This window comes from Oncorhynchus clarkii, chromosome 4 (genome assembly GCF_045791955.1).
Source record: "Oncorhynchus clarkii lewisi isolate Uvic-CL-2024 chromosome 4, UVic_Ocla_1.0, whole genome shotgun sequence".
NCBI lineage: Eukaryota > Metazoa > Chordata > Actinopteri > Salmoniformes > Salmonidae > Oncorhynchus > Oncorhynchus clarkii.
This window is the reverse complement of record NC_092150.1, coordinates 2,634,411-2,659,532: the sequence shown is the minus strand read 5'-3', so window position 1 is coordinate 2,659,532 and position 25,122 is coordinate 2,634,411. Positions and strand designations below refer to the sequence as shown.

At 47.1% G+C, this 25,122-nt stretch overlaps 1 protein-coding gene across 2 annotated transcripts in view; it reads right to left on the bottom strand.

Annotated features, from left to right (window-relative positions):
• The window catches only part of LOC139406293 (zwilch kinetochore protein), a 30,515-nt gene extending 5,393 nt beyond the window's left edge, over window positions 1-25,122 (bottom strand). The window contains exons 1-16 of one of the 2 annotated variants that reach the window (XM_071148752.1): window positions 24,962-25,122; window positions 22,851-22,980; window positions 22,550-22,683; window positions 21,905-22,095; window positions 21,711-21,790; window positions 20,388-20,543; window positions 17,809-17,880; window positions 17,400-17,493; window positions 17,158-17,204; window positions 10,081-10,192; window positions 9,777-9,856; window positions 7,531-7,687; window positions 7,250-7,278; window positions 4,966-5,102; window positions 3,398-3,493; window positions 868-983 (exon numbers count right to left, since the gene is read on the bottom strand). In XM_071148752.1, coding sequence (XP_071004853.1) covers window positions 868-983; window positions 3,398-3,493; window positions 4,966-5,102; window positions 7,250-7,278; window positions 7,531-7,687; window positions 9,777-9,856; window positions 10,081-10,192; window positions 17,158-17,204; window positions 17,400-17,493; window positions 17,809-17,880; window positions 20,388-20,543; window positions 21,711-21,790; window positions 21,905-22,095; window positions 22,550-22,683; window positions 22,851-22,980; window positions 24,962-25,011 — 1,681 coding nt within the window. In that variant the 5' untranslated portion in view covers window positions 25,012-25,122. The remainder of the gene's footprint in view (window positions 1-867; window positions 984-3,397; window positions 3,494-4,965; window positions 5,103-7,249; window positions 7,279-7,530; window positions 7,688-9,776; window positions 9,857-10,080; window positions 10,193-17,157; window positions 17,205-17,399; window positions 17,494-17,808; window positions 17,881-20,387; window positions 20,544-21,710; window positions 21,791-21,904; window positions 22,096-22,549; window positions 22,684-22,850; window positions 22,981-24,961) is intronic. The other variant, XM_071148753.1, reaches the window with a different exon arrangement.

Below are 25,122 nucleotides of genomic sequence, written 5' to 3'. Positions count from 1 at the left end.
GTACTCAGTGACGCGTTGGATTTGCCCCAAACACAACATTTTGTATTCAGGACATAAAGTTCATTTCTTTGCCATATTTTCTGCAGTTATAATTTAGTGCCTTATCGCAAACATGATGCATGTTTTGGAATATGTTTTATTCTGTACAGACTTCCTTCTTTTCACTCTGTCATTTAGGTTAGTATTGCGGAGTAACTACAATGTTGTTGCTCCATCCTCAGTTTTCTCCAATCACAGCCATTAAACTCTGCAAATGTTTATTAAAAGTCATTATTGGCCTCATTATGAATTCCCTGTGAGGTTTCCTTCCTCCCCGGTAACTGAGTTAGGAAGGACGCCTGTATCTTTGTAGTGACTGGGTGTATTGATACACCATTCAAAGTGTAATTAATAACTTCACCATGTCCAAAGGGATATTCAATGTCTGTTTTATTTATTGGCTTCTTGCTCCCACTCGGCAGGCTACTTGCTCCCACTCGGCAGGCTACTTGCTCCCACTCGGCAGGCTACCGTCTCTACTTGGCTGGCTACCGTCTCTACTCGGCAGGCTACCTGCTCCCACTCGGCAGGCTACCGTCTCTACTTGGCTGGCTACCGTCTCTACTTGGCTGGCTACCGTCTCTACTTGGCTGGCTCCCGTCTCTACTTGGCTGGCTCCCGTCTCTACTTGGCTGGCTCCCGTCTCTACTTGGCTGGCTCCCGTCTCTACTTGGCTGGCTCCCGTCTCTACTTGGCAGGCTACCGTCTCTACTTGGCAGGCTACCGTCTCTACTTGGCAGGCTACTGTTTCTACTTGGCTGGCAACTGTTTCTACTTGGCTGGCTACTCAATGTGCTAGTGGAAGAGGGGGGGGGGGGTGTATTTCACCTGTTTCAAAGATGATGTGTTCCACCAGGGGCTTGTCACTCAGCAGCCAGGATGTCTTCACCTCTCTGGGGCCATTACCACTAGACACCTCCACCCCCCAGGACACCGCCTGCTCCCTATAGGGAACATACAGTACATTACATTACCACTAGACACCTCCACCCCCCAGGACACCGCCTGCTCCCTATAGGGAACATACAGTACATTACATTACCACTAGACACCTCCACCCCCCCAGGACACCGCCTGCTCCCTATAGAGAACATACAGTACATTACCACCTAGACACCTCCACCCCCCAGGACACCGCCTGCTCCCTATAGAGAACATACAGTGCATTACCACTAGACACCTCCACCCCCCAGGACACCGCCTGCTCCATATAGAGAACATACAGTGCATTACTAACCCTAGACACCTCCACCCCCCAGGACACCGCCTGCTCCATATAGAAGACACTGCTCCATATAGAGAACATACAGTGCATTACTAACCCTAGACACCTCCACCCCCCAGGACACCGCCTGCTCCATATAGAGAACATACAGTGCATTACCACTAGACACCTCCACCCCCCAGGACACCGCCTGCTCCATATAGAGAACATACAGTGCATTACTAACCCTAGACACCTCCACCCCCCAGGACACCGCCTGCTCCATATAGAGAACATACAGTGCATTACTAACCCTAGACACCTCCACCCCCCAGGACACCCCAGGAAGAGTAGCTGCTGCCTTGGTAACAGGAACTAATGGTGATCCATAATAAACCCCAGGAAGAGTAGCTGCTGCCTTGGCAGGAACTAATGGGGATCCATAATAAACCCCAGGAAGAGTAGCTGCTGCCTTGGTAACAGGGACTAATGGGGATCCATAATAAACCCCAGGAAGAGTAGCTGCTGCCTTGGCAGGAACTAATGGGGATCCATAATAAACCCCATGAAGAGTAGCTGCTGCCTTGGCAGGAACTAATGGGGATTCATAATAAACCCCAGGAAGAGTAGCTGCTGCCTTGGCAGGAACTAATGGGGATTCATAATAAACCCCAGGAAGAGTAGCTGCTGCCTTGGCAGGAACTAATGGGGATCCATAATAAACCCCAGGAAGAGTAGCTGCTGCCTTGGCAGGAACTAATGGGGATCCATAATGAACCCCAGGAAGAGTAGCTGCTGCCTTGGCAGCAACTAATGGGGATCCATAATAAACCCCAGGAAGAGTAGCTGCTGCCTTGGCAGGAACTAATGGGGATCCATAATAAACCCCAGGAAGAGTAGCTGCTGCCTTGGCAGGAACTAATGGGGATCCATAATAAACCCCAGGAGGAGTAGCTGCTGCCTTGGCAGGAACTAATGGGGATCCATAATAAACCCCAGGAAGAGTAGCTGTTGCCTCGGCAGGAACTAATGGGGATCCATAATAAACCCCAGGAAGAGTAGCTGTTGCCTCGGCAGGAACTAATGGGGATCCATAATAAACCCCAGGAAGAGTAGCTGCTGCCTTGGCAGGAACTAATGGGGATCCATAATGAACCCCAGGAAGAGTAGCTGCTGCCTTGGCAGCAACTAATGGGGATCCATAATAAACCCCAGGAAGAGTAGCTGCTGCCTTGGCAGGAACTAATGGGGATCCATAATAAACCCCAGGAAGAGTAGCTGCTGCCTTGGCAGGAACTAATGGGGATCCATAATAAACCCCAGGAGGAGTAGCTGCTGCCTTGGCAGGAACTAATGGGGATCCATAATAAACCCCAGGAAGAGTAGCTGTTGCCTCGGCAGGAACTAATGGGGATCCATAATAAACCCCAGGAAGAGTAGCTGTTGCCTCGGCAGGAACTAATGGGGATCCATAATAAACCCCAGGAAGAGTAGCTGCTGCCTTGGCAGGAACTAATGGGGATCTGTACAGGCACCACAGGGTTGACCAATGACTGTACAGGCACCACAGGGTTGACCAATGACTGTACAGGCACCACAGGGTTGACCAATGACTGTACAGGCACCACAGGGTTGACCAATGACTGTACAGGCACCACAGGGTTGACCAATGACTGTACAGGCACCACAGGGTTGACCAATGACTGTACAGGCACCACAGGGTTGACCAATGACTGTACAGGCACCACAGGGCTGACCAATGACTGTACAGGCACCACAGGGTTGACCAATGACTGTACAGGCACCACAGGGCTGACCAATGACTGTACAGGCACCACAGGGCTGACCAATGACTGTACAGGCACCACAGGGTTGACCAATGACTGTACAGGCACCACAGGGTTGACCAATGACTGTACAGGCACCACAGGGTTGACCAATGACTGTACAGGCACCACAGGGTTGACCAATGACTGTACAGGCACCACAGGGTTGACCAATGACTGTACAGGCACCACAGGGTTGACTAATTCCTGTAATTTCCTTCTTTAAAATCTTCTAAAAACTGGATTTCTGGGAAAGTTTAAGGGAATTTTAACAACCTCGTGAAAAGACACATTTTGACTAATGAGGAGCAGTGGTCTGTAGACGTACTTCTGGTAGAAGTGGCTGATCAGGGCAGGTTTGATCTGCAGTTTGAACTCGTGGTCCTCGTCATAGGGACATGTCTTGTAGTACTGCAAACACAACCTAGGAAGCACAGGGGGGATGGTGGGGGACAACTTTACTATATCAACATCTATACAAGGTTACAGAGACTGATCAACATCTATACAAGGTTACAGAGACTGATCAACATCTATACAAGGTTACAGAGACTGATCAACATCTACACAAGGTTACAGAGACTGATCAACATCTACACAAGGTTACAGAGACTGATCAACATCTATACAAGGTTACAGAGACTGATCAACATCTATACAAGGTTACAGAGACTGATCAACATCTACACAAGGTTACAGAGACTGATCAACATCTACACAAGGTTACAGAGACTGATCAACATCTACACAAGGTTACAGAGACTGATCAACATCTACACAAGGTTACAGAGACTGATCAACATCTACACAAGGTTACAGAGACTGATCAACATCTACACAAGGTTACAGAGACTGATCAACATCTACACAAGGTTACAGAGACTGATCAACATCTACACAAGGTTACAGAGACTGATCAACATCTATACAAGGTTACAGAGACTGATCAACATCTATACAAGGTTACAGAGACTGATCAACATCTATACAAGGTTACAGAGACTGATCAACATCTACACAAGGTTACAGAGACTGATCAACATCTACACAAGGTTACAGAGACTGATCAACATCTACACAAGGTTACAGAGACTGATCAACATCTATACAAGGTTACAGAGACTGATCAACATCTACACAAGGTTACAGAGACTGATAAACATCTACACAAGGTTACAGAGAGATTCAAAAATGTTGAAAAGTGGTTTGTGTTCTTTTACACACCAAATGTAAGAAAATGGACAGACACAGGGAGGGATTACATGGACTTGTCTTAAATATTCATCTACAAAAATACATTTTCCATAGCGACTTATCCAGGGAAATTAGGGGTAAGTGCCTTGCTCAAGGACACATGAGCATTTTCTCCTAGTAGGCTCAGGGGATTCGAACCAGCGATCCTTTGGGATTATTGGCCCAACGCTCTTAACCTCGAGGCTACCTGCCCGACAGGCTAGCAGGTCTTACTGTGCGAGGAGGAAGAGTCTGTCGTACGCCAGGTCTTACTGTGCGGGGAGGAAGAGTCTGTCGTACGCCAGGTCTTACTGTGTGAGGAGGAAGAGTCTGTCGTACGCCAGGTCTTACTGTGTGGGGAGGAAGAGTCTGTCGTACGCCAGGTCTTACTGTGTGAGGAGGAAGAGTCTGTCGTACGCCAGGTCTTACTGTGTGGGGAGGAAGAGTCTGTCGTACGCCAGGTCTTACTGTGTGGGGAGGAAGAGTCTGTCGTACGCCAGGTCTTACTGTGTGGGGAGGAAGAGTCTGTCGTACGCCAGGTCTTACTGTGTGAGGAGGAAGAGTCTGTCGTACGCCAGGTCTTACTGTGCGAGGAGGAAGAGTCTGTCGTACGCCAGGTCTTACTGTGCGGGGAGGAAGAGTCTGTCGTACGCCAGGTCTTACTGTGTGAGGAAGAAGAGTCTGTCGTACGGCAGGCACAGGAAGGTGCTGCAGGTCACCATGATCTCCAGTAGGTGGTGTAGTTTCCTCAGTCTGATCACCTGCTCCTGCAGGTCCTCCACTGTACTCAGGTAGTAACTCTTTGGACAACACAGTTACAAAGTTATAGAACAACACAGTTATAGCCTCATAACATGGTTATAACTATAATGTTGATATCATGGATGGTCAGTCCTGTATAGCCTCATAACATGGTTATAACTATAATGTTGATATCATGGATGGTCAGTCCTGTATAGCTTCATAACATGGTTATAACTATAATGTTGATATCATGGATGGTCCTGTATAGCTTCATAACATGGTTATAACTATAATGTTGATATCATGGATGGTCAGTCCTGTATAGTCTCATAACATGGTTATAACTATAATGTTGATATCATGGATGGTCCTGTATAGCTTCATAACATGGTTATAACTATAATGTTGATATCATGGATGGTCAGTCCTGTATAGTCTCATAACATGGTTATAACTATAATGTTGATATCATGGATGGTCAGTCCTGTATAGCCTCATAACATGGTTATAACTATAATGTTGATATCATGGATGGTCAGTCCTGTATAGCTTCATAACATGGTTATAACTATAATGTTGATATCATGGATGGTCAGTCCTGTATAGCTTCATAACATGGTTATAACTATAATGTTGATATCATGGATGGTCAGTCCTGTATAGTCTCATAACATGGTTATAACTATAATGATGATATCATGGATGGTCAGTTCTGTATAGTCTCATAACATGGTTATAACTATAATGTTGATATCATGGATGGTCAGTCCTGTATAGCTTCATAACATGGTTATAACTATAATGTTGATATCATGGATGGTCAGTCCTGTATAGCTTCATAACATGGTTATAACTATAATGTTGATATCATGGATGGTCAGTCCTGTATAGTCTCATAACATGGTTATAACTATAATGTTGATATCATGGATGGTCAGTCCTGTATAGCCTCATAACATGGTTATAACTATAATGTTGATATCATGGATGGTCAGTCCTGTATAGCCTCATAACATGGTTATAACTATAATGTTGATATCATGGATGGTCAGTCCTGTATAGCTTCATAACATGGTTATAACTATAATGTTGATATCATGGATGGTCAGTCCTGTATAGCTTCATAACATGGTTATAACTATAATGTTGATATCATGGATGGTCAGTCCTGTATAGTCTCATAACATGGTTATAACTATAATGTTGATATCATGGATGGTCAGTCCTGTATAGCTTCATAACATGGTTATAACTATAATGTTGATATCATGGATGGTCAGTCCTGTATAGCCTCATAACATGGTTATAACTATAATGTTGATATCATGGATGGTCCTGTATAGCCTCATAGCATGGTTATAACTATAATGTTGATATCATGGATGGTCAGTCCTGTATAGCTTCATAACATGGTTATAACTATAATGTTGATATCATGGATGGTCAGTTCTGTATAGTCTCATAACATGGTTATAACTATAATGTTGATATCATGGATGGTCAGTCCTGTATAGCCTCATAACATGGTTCAAACTATAATGTTGATATCACGGATGGTCAGTCCTGTATAGTCTCATAACATGGTTATAACTATAATGTTGATATCATGGATGGTCCTGTATAGCTTCATAACATGGTTATAACTATAATGTTGATATCATGGATGGTCAGTCCTGTATAGTCTCATAACATGGTTATAACTATAATGTTGATATCATGGATGGTCAGTCCTGTGTAGCCTCATAACATGGTTATAACTATAATGATGATATCATGGATGGTCAGTCCTGTATAGCCTCATAACATGGTTATAACTATAATGTTGATATCTTGGATGGTCAGTCCTGTGTAGCCTCATAACATGGTTATAACTATAATGTTGATATCATGGATGGTCAGTCCTGTATAGTCTCATAACATGGTTATAACTATAATGATGATATCATGGATGGTCAGTCCTGTATAGCCTCATAACATGGTTATAACTATAATGTTGATATCATGGATGGTCAGTCCTTGCTTCCATAGCTCTGTCCATGAATTTGAGAGTGGTTACATTTCTCCAGGCCCATCCCCTCAAGCTTTTCACCAAAAAAAGGCAGGGTCCATTTTGTTTCAATAAGGATTCTCGCTTTAAATTTTTTATTTTTTTTAAATGTTAGAGATGATTTTCTGAATAAAGTAGTATAAACCTCGGACTCACCAGGTGGTTTAGCGTGGTCAGATCTTGACCTGAGGAGAAGAAAACATGAACTGTTAAATCAACTGAAAATGCTGTAAGATAAGAACTAGATGGTATTTTGTCTGGAACCACGGATCCCAATAACGTATTAGGTCCTGTCGGTGAGCACCGGTATCATTCTCTGTGGTGTCATGGAGAATAGTACACTGTTTCACTTTTAACTGAACAACCACATCCTATTAGGTATTCGGGATTCGAACCGACAGACCTTTGGATCACAGAGCAGTGTGTGTGTGTGTTACCTATGAGGTAGTTGATGTAGTCCTTCCTCATCTTGTCTAGGCCCATCTCCAGCAGCATGTGAACAGGTGTCAGGCCTGTTAAAGAGACATGATCCATCTGATGGTGGTAAGACTGAAGGATCAGCTTACTGAGGGAGCTACTGCTGTCTCTGTGAATCTACAACAATCAGGAGAGACACGCAGCAGTTAGAGAGAAAGAGAGAGTTGATCAATATTTGTTCCCGTAGCTGTCTATTTACCACAACAAACCGATGCTGGGGCACTAATTCCACACTCAACGAGCAAACAGGAAAACGCTCGTCCCGAGGCGGCTCGCCTAGTGGCCGGGGACTTTAACGCAGGGAAACCGAAATCCGTTTGACATCATTTCTGTGGATTTAGAGGCAAAAAAAAAAACTCTAGATCACCTTAACTCCAAACACAGAATTGCATATAAAACTTTCCCGCCCTCTATTTGGCAAATATGACCATGACGTTATCCTCCGGATTCCTACTTACAAGCAAAAACTCAAACAGGAAGTAGCAGTGACGCGCACACTGCGCAAGTTGTCCGATGAAGCGGATGCTAAGCTACAGGACTGTTTTGCTAGCACAGACTGGAATATGTTCTGGGATTCATCCGATGGTATTGAGGAGTTTACCACATCAGTCACTGGCTTGATCAATAATAAATATTGACGACGTCGTCCCCACGGTGACCATACGTAAATAACCCAACCAGAAGCCATGGGTTACAGGGAACATCCACACTGAGCTAAAGGCTAGAGCTGCCGCTTTCAAGAAGCGGGACACTAATCCAGACTAACAAGAAACCCGTCAGACTAACCATCAAACAGGCAAAGTTTCAACACAGGACTACACCAGCTCTGACGCTCTTCGGATGTGGCAAACTATCACGGATTACAAAGGGAAAACCCAGCCGCGAGTCAACCAGACGAGCTAAATTTACTGAACCATGCATGAGAGCACCAGTTGTTCAGGACGACTGTGTGATCACGCTCCCTGTAGCCGATGTGAGTAAGTAAGACCTATAAAAAGGTTAACATTCACAAGGCCAGACGGATTACCATCATGCGCTGACCAGATGGCAAGTGTCCTCACTGATATTTTCAACTTCTCCCTGACACAATCTGTAATAGTGTCAAGCAGACCACCATAGTCCCTGTGCCTAAGAACGCCAAGGTGACGTGTCTACATGATTATCTCCCTGTACCAATCACATCTGTAGCCATGACGTGCTTTTGAAAGGGCTGGTCGTAGCTCACATCAACACCATCATCCCAGACACACTGGACCCACTCCAATTCTCATACCGCCCCAACAGATCCACAGATGACGCAATCTCTATTGAACTCCACACTGCCCTCTACCACCTGGACAGGAGGAACTCCTGTGTTAAAAAGTTGTTAATTGATTACAGCTCAGCGTTCAACACCATATTACCCTTCAAGCTCATCACTAAGATCAGGACCTCCTGACGGGCCACACCCAGGTGGAGGGTAGGCAACACATCCACCATGCTGACCCTCAACACAAAGGACCCTCGGGGGTGCATGCCTAGTCCTCTCCTGTACAGTCATTGGTCAGGGGCCTAGTCCTCTCCTGTACAGTCATTGGTCAGGGGCCTAGTCCTCTCCTGTACAGTCATTGGTCAGGGGCCTAGTCCCTCCTGTACAGTCATTGGTCAGGGGCCTAGTCCCCTCCTGTACAGTCATTGGTCAGGGGCCTAGTCCTCTCCTGTACAGTCATTGGTCAGGGGCCTAGTCCTCTCCTGTACAGTCATTGGTCAGGGGCCTAGTCCTCTCCTGTACAGTCATTGGTCAGGGGCCTAGTCCTCTCCTGTACAGTCATTGGTCAGGGGCCTAGTCCTCTCCTGTACAGTCATTGGTCAGGGGCCTAGTCCCCTCCTGTACAGTCATTGGTCAGGTGCCTAGTCCCCTCCTCCCTGTTCACCAACGACTGTGTGGCCGGGCACGACTCAACACCATCATTAAGTTCGGAGACAATAAGACGATGACACATCCTATAGGGAGGAGGTCAGAGACCTGGCAGTGTGGTGCCAGGACAACAACCATCAATCCATCAACTTCAGCAAGACAAAGGAGCTGATTGTGGACTACAGGAAACGCCGAGCCCCCATTCACATCGACGTGGCTGTTGTGGAGCAGGTCGAGAGCTTTGATGATCAGATTCAGATCAGTCTCTGATGTCTTGATATGATCTGAGGACACACACACTATACTTACCCATGGTTTGATGTCACCATACTGCAAAGCTTTGATGACCATTTTCAGACAGTCTCCGACATCTTGATAGGAAGTCACACCTGTGATGGAAAAGTAGTGATGAAATTTTAAAAAAACAGCTCAAATGTTCCACATCCAAGTTGATATAGGAAGTTGAATTTATTTCCATTTTCAAAATGTAAATAAGGAACTGAATAGCTTTTTATTGTTCATACATGCGAAAAAGTGAAAATGTTTCCAAAGTGAAAAAAAAAAAAAGGCTGTTCTCTACTATAACTAAAAATGTACTAAAAACTCCACTCACTGTTCCTCATGCGAACCCAGAGCTGTTCTATGAAGTCCAGATCTCCTCTCTCCATCAGAGAGTTGAATATCTCTGTCTCTGTTGTTCCCATCTCAGTCTTCACCTTCACTGCCTGGGGGGGGGGGGGGGGGGGAGACCACGACCAATCAGATAAAGCATTATGATGACATGTAATTTCAACTTGTTCAGTTTTAAATGATAATATTTATTGTTGTGTTGTAAAGTTGGATTAGATTGGATTGAATTGTAATTTTCCGTCAACGATCTACATAACGTACTCTAATGTCAAAGTGGAAGACAAATTCTAACATTTGTAGAAAATCCATGAAAAATATATTAAAAAAAAAAAAAATACTAATATCTTGATTATAGAAGTATTCAACCATTTTCAGGTCATATATTTTCAAGCAGATTTAAGTAAAAACAGTAACTCAGGAACATGCCCTGTCTTCTTGATAAGCAACTCCAGTGTGTATTTGGCCTTGTGTTTTCGGGTTATATATTTTCAAGCAGATTTAAGTAAAAACAGTAACTCGGCCCCTCAGGAACATGCCCTGTCTTCTTGGTAAGCAACTCCAGTGTGTATATTTGGCCTTGTGTTTTCAGGTTATTGTCCTGCTGAAAGGTGAATTCATCTTCCAGTCTCTGGTGCAAAGCAGACTGAACCAGGTTTTCCTCCAGGATGCTGAGCGGCGTTTATTTTTTATCCTGAAAAACTCCCCCGTCCTTAACGAGTACGACCCATAACACAGTGGCGGTCGGTACCATTTAAGGGGGACGATATTTATATATTTATTTTAATGAGCACAACCCTTATTTCTATTACAGCATATTGGATGACTGTCATTCATATTCCATTCACCCAGCTCATTGTTATCATCGATAGGTTTAGGCTACGACATGATACTAGAATGTTCCCTGTACCCATCATGAGTTGCTACAACCTAGTAGGTGCACACAGGTTGAGAGGATTTTGAGTAATCAAGGTGACAGAGACACATTCAATACCTCCTTGTACCCTCTGGCCTGCATCTAGCTGATCATTAGTCCAACAGTATCACCTCTGGCCTGCATCTAGCTGATCTAGGGTGTAATCATTAGTCCAACAGTTGCAAATGAGAGTTTCTATTGGACACATTCAGGTGTGTTTATCCGCGTTTCGTTACGTTTGCTTCCATTTAGGAAGTGTTTTTCAACAGAGTCGGCAGAATGAATACACCCCGGATCACAAACAAACAGTTCATTTTCATAGTAGCCACATACAAACACCATGATCATTTGCATCTTGTATGTAATTCCTTCTCGCGTCGACACGCTCCTCTCACAATTTTCACTTCGTTTGTGGACTTCAGACACAACTGCTGTCTGTGACCAGGCGACAAAAACCTATCCAAGTCAAAACCTTCATACCATAACCACTACACACAGCCTACATAGTTGTCACCATATTAGCTAACGTCATAGTTAACATAGCTACTAGAATTAACGTGTTAGTAAATCCGTTACAATCATGCAGTAGTTACCTCGACATAGAAGAGTTCCAGCATTGGACAGCCTTAGCCAGCTAGCTAGCTAACATAGCATCCTTCTCAGTTTGAGCCGAGTGTTTGAATAAGCTAAACTTGCTAGCTGCGTTCGCTAGCTAAGTAAGTGAAAAAGTCCCAAGAAATATAGCTAGCTCTCTGCCTTGCTTTCGCTTCTCCTTCATTTTTGAAGATATTAAAATTGTTCCAACTATTGTCTCTCAGTCTTTGAGTGAACTACTCACCCCATTTTATCCATGAACTGACAACTCGTCAGTTCATGCTGCAAAAGCTCTGATAGCTTCCGGAGGACATCCTTCAACCTGTCATAATTACTGTGTGGAAGGGGGTAAAAACCCATGAGCCTCCAAGGTTTTGTATTGAAGTCAATGTAACCAGAGGAGGACGGAAGCTAGCTGTCCTCCGGCTCACACCATGGTGCTACCCCACAGAGTGCTGTTGAGGCTACTGTAGACCTTCATTGCAAAATAGTGTTTTAATCAATTATTTGGTGACATGGGAATGTATTTATACATTTAGCATTTAAAAGAAATGTTTCACTATTGATTATTTTATTCACCGAGGAGGATGGTCTTCCCCTTCCTCCTCTCAGGAGCCTCCACTGACCTAACATGATGCAGCCACCACTATGCTTGGAGAGTGGCGTTGTATTGGATTTGCCCCAAACACAACACTTTGTATTCAGGACAAATTGTGAATTGCTTTGCCACATTTTTTTGCAGTATAACTTTAGTGTTTTATAGCAAACAGGATGCAGGTTTTGGAATAATTTTTTAATATTCTGTACAAGCTCCCTTCCTTCTTTCACTCTGTCATTTAGGTTAGTATTGTGGAGTAACTACAATGTTGTTGATCCATCCTTAGTTCTCTCCTATCACAGCCATTAAACTCTGTTATTTAGGTTAGTATTGTGGAGTAACTACGATGTTGTAGATCCATCCTCTGTTTTCTCCTATCACAGCCATTAAACTCTGGTATTTAGGTTAGTATTGTGGAGTAACTACAATCTTGTTGATCCATCCTTAGTTCTCTCCTATCACAGCCATTAAACTCTGTTATTTAGGTCAGTATTGTGGAGTAACTACAATCTTGTTGATCCATCCTCAGCTCTCTCCCATCACAGCCATTAAACTCTGTAACTGTTTTAAAGTCACCATTGGCCTCATGGTGAATTCCCTGACAGGTTTCCTTCCTCTCCGGCAACTGAGTTAGGAAGGACGCCTGTATCTTTGTAGTGACTGGGTGTATTGATGTGTACAGCATGCTCAAAAGGGATACTACCAATAGGCGTTGGAAAACCTCCCTGGTCTTTGTGGTTGAATCTTTGCCTGAAATTCACTTCTTGACTAAGGGACCTTACAGATAATTGTATGTGTGGGTTACAGAGAGGATATGGTCATTTAAACAATCCTGTTAAAACACTATTACTGCACACACTGAGTCCATGCAACTTATTATGTGACTTGTTAAACACATTTTTATTCCTGATTTAGGCTTGATATAACAAAGGGGATGAATACTTATCGACTCAAGACATTTCAGATTTGCATTTTAAATGAGTAAAAAAACAAAAAAATAAAACAATTCCACTGACATTAGGTAGATGGAGAGATGGAGAAGATGGGGTAGATGGAGAGATGGAGAAGATGGGGTAGATGGAGAGATGGGAGAGATGGAGAAGATGGAGAGATGGGGTAGATGGAGAGGATGGGGTAGATGGAGAAGATGGAGTAGATCGAGAAGATGGGGTAGATGGAGAAGATGGGGTAGATGGAGAGATGGGAGAGATGGAGAAGATGGGGTAGATGGAGAAGATGGGGTAGATGGAGAGATGGGGTAGATGGAGAGATGGGGTAGATGGAGAGATGGGGTAGATGGAGAAGATGGAGAGATGGGGTAGATGGAAAGATGGGGTAGATGGAAAGATGGGGTAGATGGAGAGATGGGGTAGATGGAGAGATGGGGTAGATGGAGAGATGGGGTAGATGGAGAGATGGGGTAGATGGAGAGATGGGGTAGATGGAGAGATGGGGTAGATGGAGAGATGGGGTAGATGGAGAGATGGGGTAGGTGGAGAGAAGGGGTAGATGGAGAGAAGGGGTAGATGGAGAAGATGGAGAGATGGGGTAGATGGAGAGATGGGGTAGATGGAGAGATGGGAGAGATGGGGTAGATGGAGAGATGGGGTAGATGGAGAGATGGGGTGGATGGAGAGATGGGGTAGATGGGGTAGATGGAGAGATGGGGTAGATGGGGTAGATGGAGAGATGGGGTAGATGGGGTAGATGGAGAGATGGGGTAGATGGGGTAGATGGGGTAGGTGGAGAGATGGGGTAGGTGGAGAGATGAATGGATGGAGAGATGGGGTAGATGGACAGATGGGGTAGATGGAGAGATGGGGTAGGCGGAGAGATGGGGTAGGCGGAGAGATGGGGTAGGCGGAGAGATGGGGTAGGCGGAGAGATGGGGTAGGCGGAGAGATGGGGTAGGCGGGGAGATGGGGTAGGCGGGGAGATGGGGTAGGCGGGGAGATGGGGTAGGCGGGGAGATGGGGTAGGCGGGGAGATGGGGTAGGCGGAGAGATGGGGTAGGCGGAGAGATGGGGTAGGCGGAGAGATGGGGTAGGCGGAGAGATGGGGTAGGCGGGGAGATGGGGTAGGCGGGGAGATGGGGTAGGCGGAGAGATGGGGTAGGCGGAGAGATGGGGTAGGCGGAGAGATGGGGTAGGCGGAGAGATGGGGTAGGCGGGGTAGATGGAGAGATGGGGTAGGCGGAGAGATGGGGTAGGCGGAAAGATGGGGTATATGGGGTAGATGGAGAGATGGGGTAGGCGGAGAGATGGGGTAGGCGGAGAGATGGAGAGATGGGGTAGGCGGGGAGATGGGGTAGGCGGAGAGATGGGGTAGGCGGGGAGATGGGGTAGGCGGGGAGATGGGGTAGGCGGGGAGATGGGGTAGGCGGGGAGATGGGGTAGGCGGGGAGATGGGGTAGGCGGGGAGATGGGGTAGGCGGGGAGATGGGGTAGGCGGGGAGATGGGGTAGGCGGGGAGATGGGGTAGGCGGGGAGATGGGGTAGGCGGAGAGATGGGGTAGGCGGAGAGATGGGGTAGGCGGAGAGATGGGGTAGGCGGGGAGATGGGGTAGGCGGGGAGATGGGGTAGGCGGAGAGATGGGGTAGGCGGAGAGATGGGGTAGGCGGAGAGATGGGGTAGGCGGAGAGATGGGGTAGGCGGGGTAGATGGAGAGATGGGGTAGGCGGAGAGATGGGGTAGGCGGAGAGATGGGGTATATGGGGTAGATGGAGAGATGGGGTAGGCGGAGAGATGGGGTAGGCGGAGAGATGGAGAGATGGGGTAGGCGGAGAGATGGGGTATATGGGGTAGATGGAGAGATGGGGTAGGCGGAGAGATGGGGTAGGCGGAGAGATGGGGTAGGCGGAGAGATGGGGTAGGCGGGGAGATGGGGTAGGCGGGGAGATGGGGTAGGCGGGGAGATGGGGTAGGCGGAGAGATGGGGTAGGCGGAGAGATGGGGTAGGCGGAGAGATGGGGTAGGCGGAGAGATGGGGTAGGCGGGGAGATGGGGTAGGCGGGGAGATGGGGTAGATGGAGATATGGGGTAGATGGGGTAGATGGAGATATGGGGTAGATGGAGAGATGGGGTAGGCGGAGAGATGGAGAGATGGGGTAGGCGGAGAGATGGGGTAGGCGGAAAGATGGGGAAGGCGGAGAGATGGGGTAGGCGGAGAGATGGGGTAGGCGGAAAGATGGGGTAAATGGAAAGATGGGGTAGATGGAAAGATGAATAGATGGAGAGATGAGGTAGGTGGAGAGATGAATGGATGGAGAGATGGGGTAGATGGAGAGATGGGGTAGATGGAGAGATGGGGTAGGCGGAGTAGATGGGGTAGGCGGGGTAGATGGGGAGATGGGGTAGGCGGAGTAGATGGGGTAGATGGGGTAGATGGAGAGATGGGGTAGATGGAGAGATGGGGTAGGTGGAGATGGGGTAGGTGGAGAGATGGGGTAGGTGGAGAGATGGGGTAGGTGGAGAGATGAATGGATGGAGAGATGGGGTAGATGGACAGATGGGGTAGATGGAGAGATGGGGTAGGCGGAGAGATGGGGTAGGCGGGGTAGGCGGAGAGATGGGGTAGGCGGAGAGATGGGGTAGGCGGGGAGATGGGGTAGGCGGGGAGATGGGGTAGGCGGAGAGATGGGGTAGGCGGGGAGATGGGGTAGGCGGGGAGATGGGGTAGGCGGGGAGATGGGGTAGGCGGGGAGATGGGGTAGGCGGAGAGATGGAGAGATGGGGTAGGCGGAGAGATGGGGTAGGCGGAGAGATGGGGTAGGCGGGGAGATGGGGTAGGCGGAGAGATGGAGAGATGGGGTAGGCGGAAAGATGGGGAAGGCGGAGAGATGGGGTAGGCGGAGTAGATGGGGTAGGCGGAGTAGATGGGGTAGGCGGAGAGATGGGGTAGGCGGAGAGATGGGGTAAATGGAAAGATGGGGTAGATGGAAAGATGAATGGATGGAGAGATGAGGTAGGTGGAGAGATGAATGGATGGAGAGATGGGGTAGATGGAGAGATGGGGTAGATGGAGAGATGGGGTAGATGGAGAGATGGGGTAGATGGGGTAGATGGGGTAGATGGGGTAGATGGAGAGATGGGGTAGGTGGAGATGGGGTAGGTGGAGAGATGGGGTAGGTGGAGAGATGGGGTAGGTGGAGAGATGAATGGATGGAGAGATGGGGTAGATGGAGAGATGGGGTAGATGGACAGATGGGGTAGATGGAGAGATGGGGTAGGCGGGGTAGGCGGAGAGATGGGGTAGGCGGAGAGATGGGGTAGGCGGAGAGATGGGGTAGGCGGAGAGATGGGGTAGGCGGAGAGATGGGGTAGGTGGAGAGATGGGGTAGGTGGAGAGATGGGGTAGATGGAGAGATGGAGATATGGGGTAGATGGAGAGATGGGGTAGGCGGAGAGATGGGGTAGGCGGAGAGATGGGGTAGGCGGAGAGATGGGGTAGGCGGAGAGATGGGGTAGGCGGAGAGATGGGGTAGGCGGAGAGATGGGTAGGTGGGAGAGATGGGGAGATGGAGTAGATGGAGAGATGGGTAGGTGGGAGAGATGGAGAGATGGAGTAGATGGAGAGATGAATGGATGGGAGAGATGGAGAGATGGAGTAGATGGAGAGATGAATGGATGGGAGAGATGGAGAGATGGAGTAGATGGAGAGATGAATTGATGGGAGAGATGGAGTAGATGGAGTAGATGGAGAGATGGGTAGGTGGGAGAGATGGGTAGGTGGGAGAGATGGAGAGATGGAGTAGATGGAGAGATGAATGGATGGGAGAGATGGAGAGATGGAGTAGATGGAGAGATGAATGGATGGGAGAGATGGAGAGATGGAGTAGATGGAGAGATGAATTGATGGGAGAGATGGAGTAGATGGAGTAGATGGAGAGATGGGGTAGATGGAGAGATGGGTAGGTGGGAGAGATGGAGTAGATGGAGAGTGATACCAGTCATACCTCTTTGGTAGACTGATCCTGCAGAGTCTTTACAGTGTTCTGAAGTTCTGAAAAGGAGAAGAAGTAGTGAGCGAAAGACAATAAAGATTATTATATATATATATTTTTAAACATGTTTATTTCAGAGTGGTTACAAAGCAACTCATTTCATATAGTTGTGAAAAGTTGTTTTTCTAATAAATGTTTGCTTAAAATGTTGGAGATGCTTAACTGACAAAATGTCTGAAATGTCACCCTCCTACCATCCAGGTATTCCCTTGTCATCTGCACAGCAGACCTGGTCTCCACAGGTTCCATCCACTCCGTCTCTCCGGTCCTCAGACCATCAGCCAGGATCTGACAACCACAACCAGCAACAAGCTATAAAACATTACATTAGGTCTATAGTGTGATAGCCTAGTTAAACCAGGCTGAACGGTGTTGCTCACCAGGGTTGGGGTCAATTCCATTTAAAATTCAGAAAGTAAATCCTAATTGAATTTCCTCATTGAAGAGCATTTGAATTGGATTATCAAGTTTACTTCCTGAATTGGCTGGAATTTAAATGGGAATTGACCACAACCCACATCATTGAAATGTAGGTTTAAAACAGGCTAATAGTGGGATGCCTAAAAAAAAAAGGCATTTCAAAGTATTATTTTTGGCACAAACCTGTAGAAACTCCAGCTCCTTGTACAACAGATACATGGGACTTCTCATGTCGCCACTGGACACCTTGATATTCTGCAGGGGGGAGAGGAGTTACCAAGCAGTCCCTCCATCCTGGATACTAGTCTAGATCCGAGAGAAACAGTCCCTCCATCCTGGGTACTAGTCTAGATCCGAGAGAAACAGTCCCTCCATCCTGGGTACTAGTCTAGATCCGAGAGAAACAGTCCCTCCATCCTGGGTACTAGTCTAGATCCGAGAGAAACAGTCCCTCCATCCTGAGTACTAGTCTAGATCCGAGAGAAACAGTCCCTACATCCTGGGTACTAGTCTAGATCCGAGAGAAACAGCCCCTACATCCTGGGTACTAGTCTAGATCCGAGAGAAACAGTCCCTACATCCTGGGTACTTGTCTAGATCTGAGAGAAACAGTCCCTCCATCCTGGGTACTAGTCTAGATCCGAGAGAAACAGTCCCTACATCCTGGGTACTAGTCTAGATCCGAGAGAAACAGTCCCTACATCCTGGGTACTAGTCTAGATCCGAGAGAAACAGTCCCTACATCCTGGGTACTAGTCTAGATCTGAGAGAAACAGTCCCTCCATCCTGGGTACTAGTCTAGATCCGAGAGAAACAGTCCCTACATCCTGGGTACTAGTCTAGATCTGAGAGGGTTGGAGAGTTGTAAGCAGGGGTTGGAACCGGGTTCAAGGAAGAAAGAAAAATTATAATTGAGGAACAGAATCAGAATGAAAGTGATCTATACTGTTCAGGATGAGAACAGTTATTTTTAAAGCATAGAACAGGTTAAAAACATTAATTTTTTTCCAATCCCACAAAAACACAAAGTCCTCAGAGTAAAAAATCGAATAAAAAACATGGAAGATGATACAAACATACATGGAGAACCAAGAGGAAATGAAGAAAACAGCTGGACTCCACATACCCTACCGTTCAACAGTTTGGGGTCACTTAGAAAGGTCCTTGTTCTTGAATGAAAAGCAAATTTTTTTTTTTCATTAAAATAACATCAAATTAATCAGAAATACAGGGTAGACATTGTTAATGTTGTAAATGACTATTGGAGCTGGAAACGGCTGATTTTTAATGGACACACTGTGGCCAGTAGCCAGAGGGGGGGGGGGGGGGGGGGGGGGGGGGGGGGGGACTACAGTAGCCGACGGTTCGGAGGGGGGAGGGGCTACAGTAGCCGACGGTTCGGAGGGAGGAGGGGCTACAGTAGCCGACGGTTTGGAGGGGGGAGGGGCTACAGTAGTCGACGGTTCGGAGGGGGGAGGGGCTACAGTAGCCGACGGTTCGGAGGGAGGAGGGGCTACAGTAGCCGACGGTTTGGAGGGGGGAGGGGCTACAGTAGCCGACGGTTCGGAGGGGGGAGGGGCTACAGTAGCCGACGGTTCGGAGGGGGGAGGGGCTACAGTAGCCGACGGTTCGGAGGGGGGAGGGGCTACAGTAGCCGACGGTTCGGAGGGGCTACAGTAGCCGACGGTTCGGAGGGGCTACAGTAGCCTACGGTTCGGAGGGGGGAGGGGCTACAGTAGCCTACGATTCGGAGGGGGGAGGGGCTACAGTAGCCTACGATTCGGAGGGGCTACAGTAGCCGACGGTTCGGAGGGGCTACAGAGGGGGGAGGGGCTACAGTAGCCGACCGTTCGGAGGGGCTACAGTAGCCGACGGTTCGGAGGGGGGAGGGGCTACAGTAGCCGACGGTTCGGAGGGGCTACAGTAGCCGACGGTTCGGAGGGGCTACAGTAGCCGACGGTTCGGAGGGGGGAGGGGCTACAGTAGCCTACGGTTCGGAGGGGGGAGGGGCTACAGTAGCCTACGGTTCGGAGGGGCTACAGTAGCCTTCGGTTCGGAGGGGGGAGGGGCTACAGTAGCCTACGGTTCGGAGGGGGGAGGGGCTACAGTAGCCTACGGTTCGGAGGGGGGAGGGGCTACAGTAGCCTACAGTTCGGAGGGGGGAGGGGCTACAGTAGCCTATGGTTCGGAGGGGGGAGGGTAGCCTACTGATGTTACAAGCGTGATTCAGATTTCTTCATTATTATGAGTTATGAGTAGACTGGATACATTTTTCCAATGCTAGTTAAGGATACTATAGTGATCACGTTTCACATTGGATTTATTAAACTACAAAAAAGTTTTTTTTTACATTTTAATTCTGGTGCCGCTCTGCACACACACAAGCTTAGCTAGCTACCTCTGGTCCAACGGTAAGCCAACTGTCTGAAGTTCCAAGACATTCCTTCATAGAAGCCGCTCATCTGTGGGACTAACTCAGATCCTGATTGTCATAAGAAGCGCTTCAAGCCCAAGCCTCCTCATCCACCCTCTCTCGTCCCAATTTCAACAGTTACTTTTTTTTTTTTCAAATGTCAACCGGTTCAGAACTTTATTCCTCCAGTCGAAACAGTGGAAAATAATTAATTAATATTGGTTCCAACCCCTTGGTACTACGCAATATGCTGCCACCTTTACACCTATCCAACCCGGCAGATCTACACAAATGCCCAGGGTGTAGGGGCCAGGGGTCGATTTGGGTTGCAAGCCCAAGTGTAACTCACCAGAGTGGCCATGGAGGAGAGAGGTGGAGTCTCCAGGATCGTCTCCACGTGGCTCCACCTGAAGTCCACTGTGACACTGCTCTGAGATTCGATAGTCGTGTTCTCCACCACAGTAGACCCAAACAGGCTGTACTGGGCTGTGCCTCTGGCAACCATCTGGGAGGGAGAAGGACAGGGAATCAAGGAAGTGATATAGACCACATAGACAGTCTGGGTGGTGAGTAGGTCTGTTTCACATAATTAAATACATATATGAATGGAGGACAACATCAGAAAAGCAGTAAACGCAGCAGTATACCTAGCTCAACACTGAGTCTCAGCCAGTGGGCAGTATACCTAGCTCAACACTGAGTCTCAGCCAGTGGACAGTATACCTAGCTCAACACTGAGTCTCAGCCAGTCAGCAGTATACCTAGCTCAACACTGAGTCTCAGCCCGTCAGCAGTATACCTAGCTCAACACTGAGTCTCCGCCAGTCTGCAGTATACCTAGCTCAACACTGAGTCTCCGCCAGTCTGCAGTATACCTAGCTCAACACTGAGTCTTAGCCAGTGGGCAGTATACCTAGCTCAACACTGAGTCTCAGCCAGTCGGCAGTATACCTAGCTCAACACTGAGTCTCCGCCAGTCTGCAGTATACCTAGCTCAACACTGAGGCTCAGCCAGTGGGCAGTATACCTAGCTCAACACTGACAGTCTCAGCCAGTGGGCAGTATACCTAGCTCAACACTGAGTCTCAGCCAGTGGGCAGTATACCTAGCTCAACACTGACAGTCTCAGCCAGTGGGCAGTATACCTAGCTCAACACTGAGTCTCAGCCAGTCAGCAGTATACCTAGCTCAACACTGAGTCTCAGCCAGTGGGCAGTACCTAGCTCAACACTGAGTCTCAGCCAGTCAGCAGTATACCTAGCTCAACACTGACAGTCTCAGCCAGTCGGCAGTATACCTAGCTCAACACTGAGTCTCAGCCAGTCAGCAGTATACCTAGCTCAACACTGAGTCTCAGCCAGTCAGCAGTATACCTAGCTCAACACTGACAGTCTCAGCCAGTCGGCAGTATACCTAGCTCAACACTGAGTCTCAGCCAGTGGGCAGTATACCTAGCTCAACACTGAGTCTCAGCCAGTCAGCAGTATACCTAGCTCAACACTGAGTCTCAGCCAGTCAGCAGTATACCTAGCTCAACACTGAGTCTCAGCCAGTCAGCAGTATACCTAGCTCAACACTGAGTCTCAGCCAGTCAGCAGTATACCTAGCTCAACACTGAGTCTCTGCCAGTGAAATATCAGAGAAACAGGAAGAACTAGGAGCTAGGCTTTACCATGGACGGATGATGTCTTCTCTTGTGTTCCTGTTTCAGCTCATCTAAGGTGATGAATGCGCCCTTGTCCACAGTTGAACCTGAACATGTACGATAAACAACATGAAAGATCCATCATCTATTGAAACCATGAATTTCAATGTTTATGACACAAGCTCTTAAATTAATACACGTCTCTACACTCTGGCCCTTACCTGCACATGTGACGGAGTATAGCTTGACCCCAGAGACTTTGTTGCCGGTGCAGGCGGTCTCTGCTCCTAGCCAGGTGGTACCAGCAGGGTCGGCCATGTCACAACGTACCCAGAGAGGAAGCAGGGGGGCTGGGGAGACCGCTGGAGATACAATGCTGTTCTGAGACATTGTGTACCAAGACAACAGCTGCCTGTAAGCAGAGAACACAGCTCAACATCTGAAGATATAGCGACAAACAGACAGGGTGCTATTACCATGGTTTCATATGCCATATTAATACAATTGTAAAATGTAAAAACACAACTAACACTAGAAGAACAACAAGATGGAGGAGAACAACAACAAGATGGAGGAGGAGAACAACAACAAGATGGAGGAGGAGAACAACAACAAGATGGAGGAGAAGAACAACAACAAGATGGAGGAGAACAACAAGATGGAGGAGGAGAACAACAACAAGATGGAGGAGGAGAAAATGGAGGACAACAACAACAAGATGGAGGAGGAGAAGATGGAGAGGAGAACAACAACAAGATGGAGAACAACAAGATGGAGTAGGAGAACAACAAGATGGAGGAGGAGAACAACAACAAGATGGAGGAGGAGAAGATGGAGAAGAAGAACAACAAGATGGAGGAGGAGACCTTGCTTTCATGATGGTGAGAGGCTGTGGCCCCAACTCTATCTTGACTTCATGATTTGTCTCATCGTCAGAGTGCGTCTCATCGTCAGAGTGCGTCTCATCCATTTTGTCATCTTCATGGTTGATCTGTGGGGCCTTGTCACACGACGACACAGTAAAATAGCGGATCAATATTCTAACGATTGGGTGAATTGATTGTCTAATGGAAATACAGTACAATAATACAAAATGAATAATGCAAAGATACTCCATAATAAATCGAGTGGATTGATTGTAAATCTCTTCAATGGAGCAGAACTTACCGTTTTCTCACAGATGAAGACTGGTCTGTCACCAGTGTAGATGTTGTGGAGATGTTTCCCTCCATTCACTCTCAGTATCTGGACGTCTTCCTCATATATACAGGAGTCTTTGCAGTCATCTTGAAGAGACCTAAAATCATAAATGCATAAAATAAATTAACATTGCTGATTGGCTGAACCAGTATCTGGGTACACAACCCAACCAAGCCGCACTGCTTCTTAACACAGCGCGCATCCAACCCGGAAGCCAGCCACACCAATGTGTCGGAGGAAACACTGTGCACCTGGCTACCTTGGGTAGCACGCACTGCGCTCGGCCCGCCACAGGAGGCGTTGGTGCACGATGAGACAAGGATATCCCTACCAGGATATCCACTAATGTGATTTTAGCTTCTAAAATGTGATATTTGGGTTTTCATAGCCTCCATACTGACTCTGTACCGGTACCCCCTGTATATAGCCTCCACATTGACTCTGTACCGGCCCCCCCTGTATATAGTCTCCACATTGACTCTGTACCGTAACACCCTGTATATAGCCTCCACATTGACTCTGTACCGTAACACCCTGTATATAGCCTCCACATTGACTCTGTACCGGTACCCCTGTATATAGCCTCCACATTGACTCTGTACCGGTGCCCCCTGTATATAGCCTCCACATTGACTCTGTACAGGTACCCCCTGTATATAGCCTCCACATTGACTCTGTACCATAACACCCTGTATATAGCCTCCACATTGACTCTGTACCGGTGCCCCCTGTATATAGCCTCCACATTGACTCTGTACAGGTACCCCCTGTATATAGTCTCCACATTGACTCTGTACCGTAACACCCTGTATATAGCCTCCACATTGACTCTGTACCGTAATACCCTGTATATAGCCTCCACATTGACTCTGTACCGTAACACCCTGTATATAGCCTCCACATTGACTCTGTACAGGTACCCCCTGTATATAGCCTCCACATTGACTCTGTACCGGTGCCCCCTGTATATAGCCTCCACATTGACTCTGTACCGGTGCCCCCAGTATATAGCCTCCACATTGACTCTGTACTGGTACCCCCTGTATATAGCCTCCACATTGACTCTGTACCGTCTGAAGGGAGAGAGACAGCCATAGTATTAGCAGACGTTAGTTATGCAATTAATACCCCAGTATGTGGTTTACTCCAGAGGAAGATTTTTCGTAATTCTGTAAAAAAAAAAAGATATAATTATCGAGTCTCTACTGGAAGCCTGGTGGTGTTTATTCTAGTGGTGAAGATACATACTGATGGTGGAGTAACAGCTGAGCCCGAATACACTTTCAATTTCAAATCAAATCAAATTTTATTTGTCACATACACATGGTTAGCAGATGTTAATGCGAGTGTAGCGAAATGCTTGTGCTTCTAGTTCCGACAATGCAGTAATAACAAGTAATCTAACTAACAATTCCAAAACTACTGTCTTGTACACAGTGTAAGGGGATAAAGAATATGTACATAAGGATATATGAATGAGTGATGGTACAGAGCAGCATAGGCAAGATACAGTAGATGGTATCGAGTACAGTATGTACAAATGAGATGAGTATGTAAACAAAGTGGCATAGTTTAAAGTGGCTAGTGATACATGTATTACATAAGGATACAGTCGATGATATAGAGGACAGTATATACGTATGCATATAAGATGAATAATGTAGGGTAAGTAACATTATATAAGGTGGCATTGTTTAAAGTGGCTAGTGATATATTTACATCATCAATTTACACCTACATCTCTGTCTTCACTGTTCCCTTCTTGCGCAATTCATGTATCTCCGCTTGCATCTCTCTCGTCCATCCTCTGGCTATATAAATACATTTGATTTGTATTCCTCTTATACACTGTTGCCACAAAGTTGGAAGCACAAAATAGTCTATAATGGAATTGTTGGTTTTTGCTTTACGATTTCACCCTTCATTGGAACTAAAAGGGGGCCTAGACCCTTATTCCTCCTCCACCAAACTTTACAGTGGACACTATGCAATGATTAGCTAACTCAGCTAACTAGCTAACGCTAACGAAGTACAGAATAACAAACAGGTAGTCACACATTTGAAAATCGATAACTCACCGAAGCATTTTCGAAAACTGTACAACATCGGCGATGATCTTGGAGCCCATTTCATTTGGGTTGATAGTTACCGAAATAGTACGTTAGTTGGTGTTTTGAAGTCAGAAAAATACTGAACTTTGACGTTCGCGCCAAAACAGCCAGTGAACCCTTGACGTCAT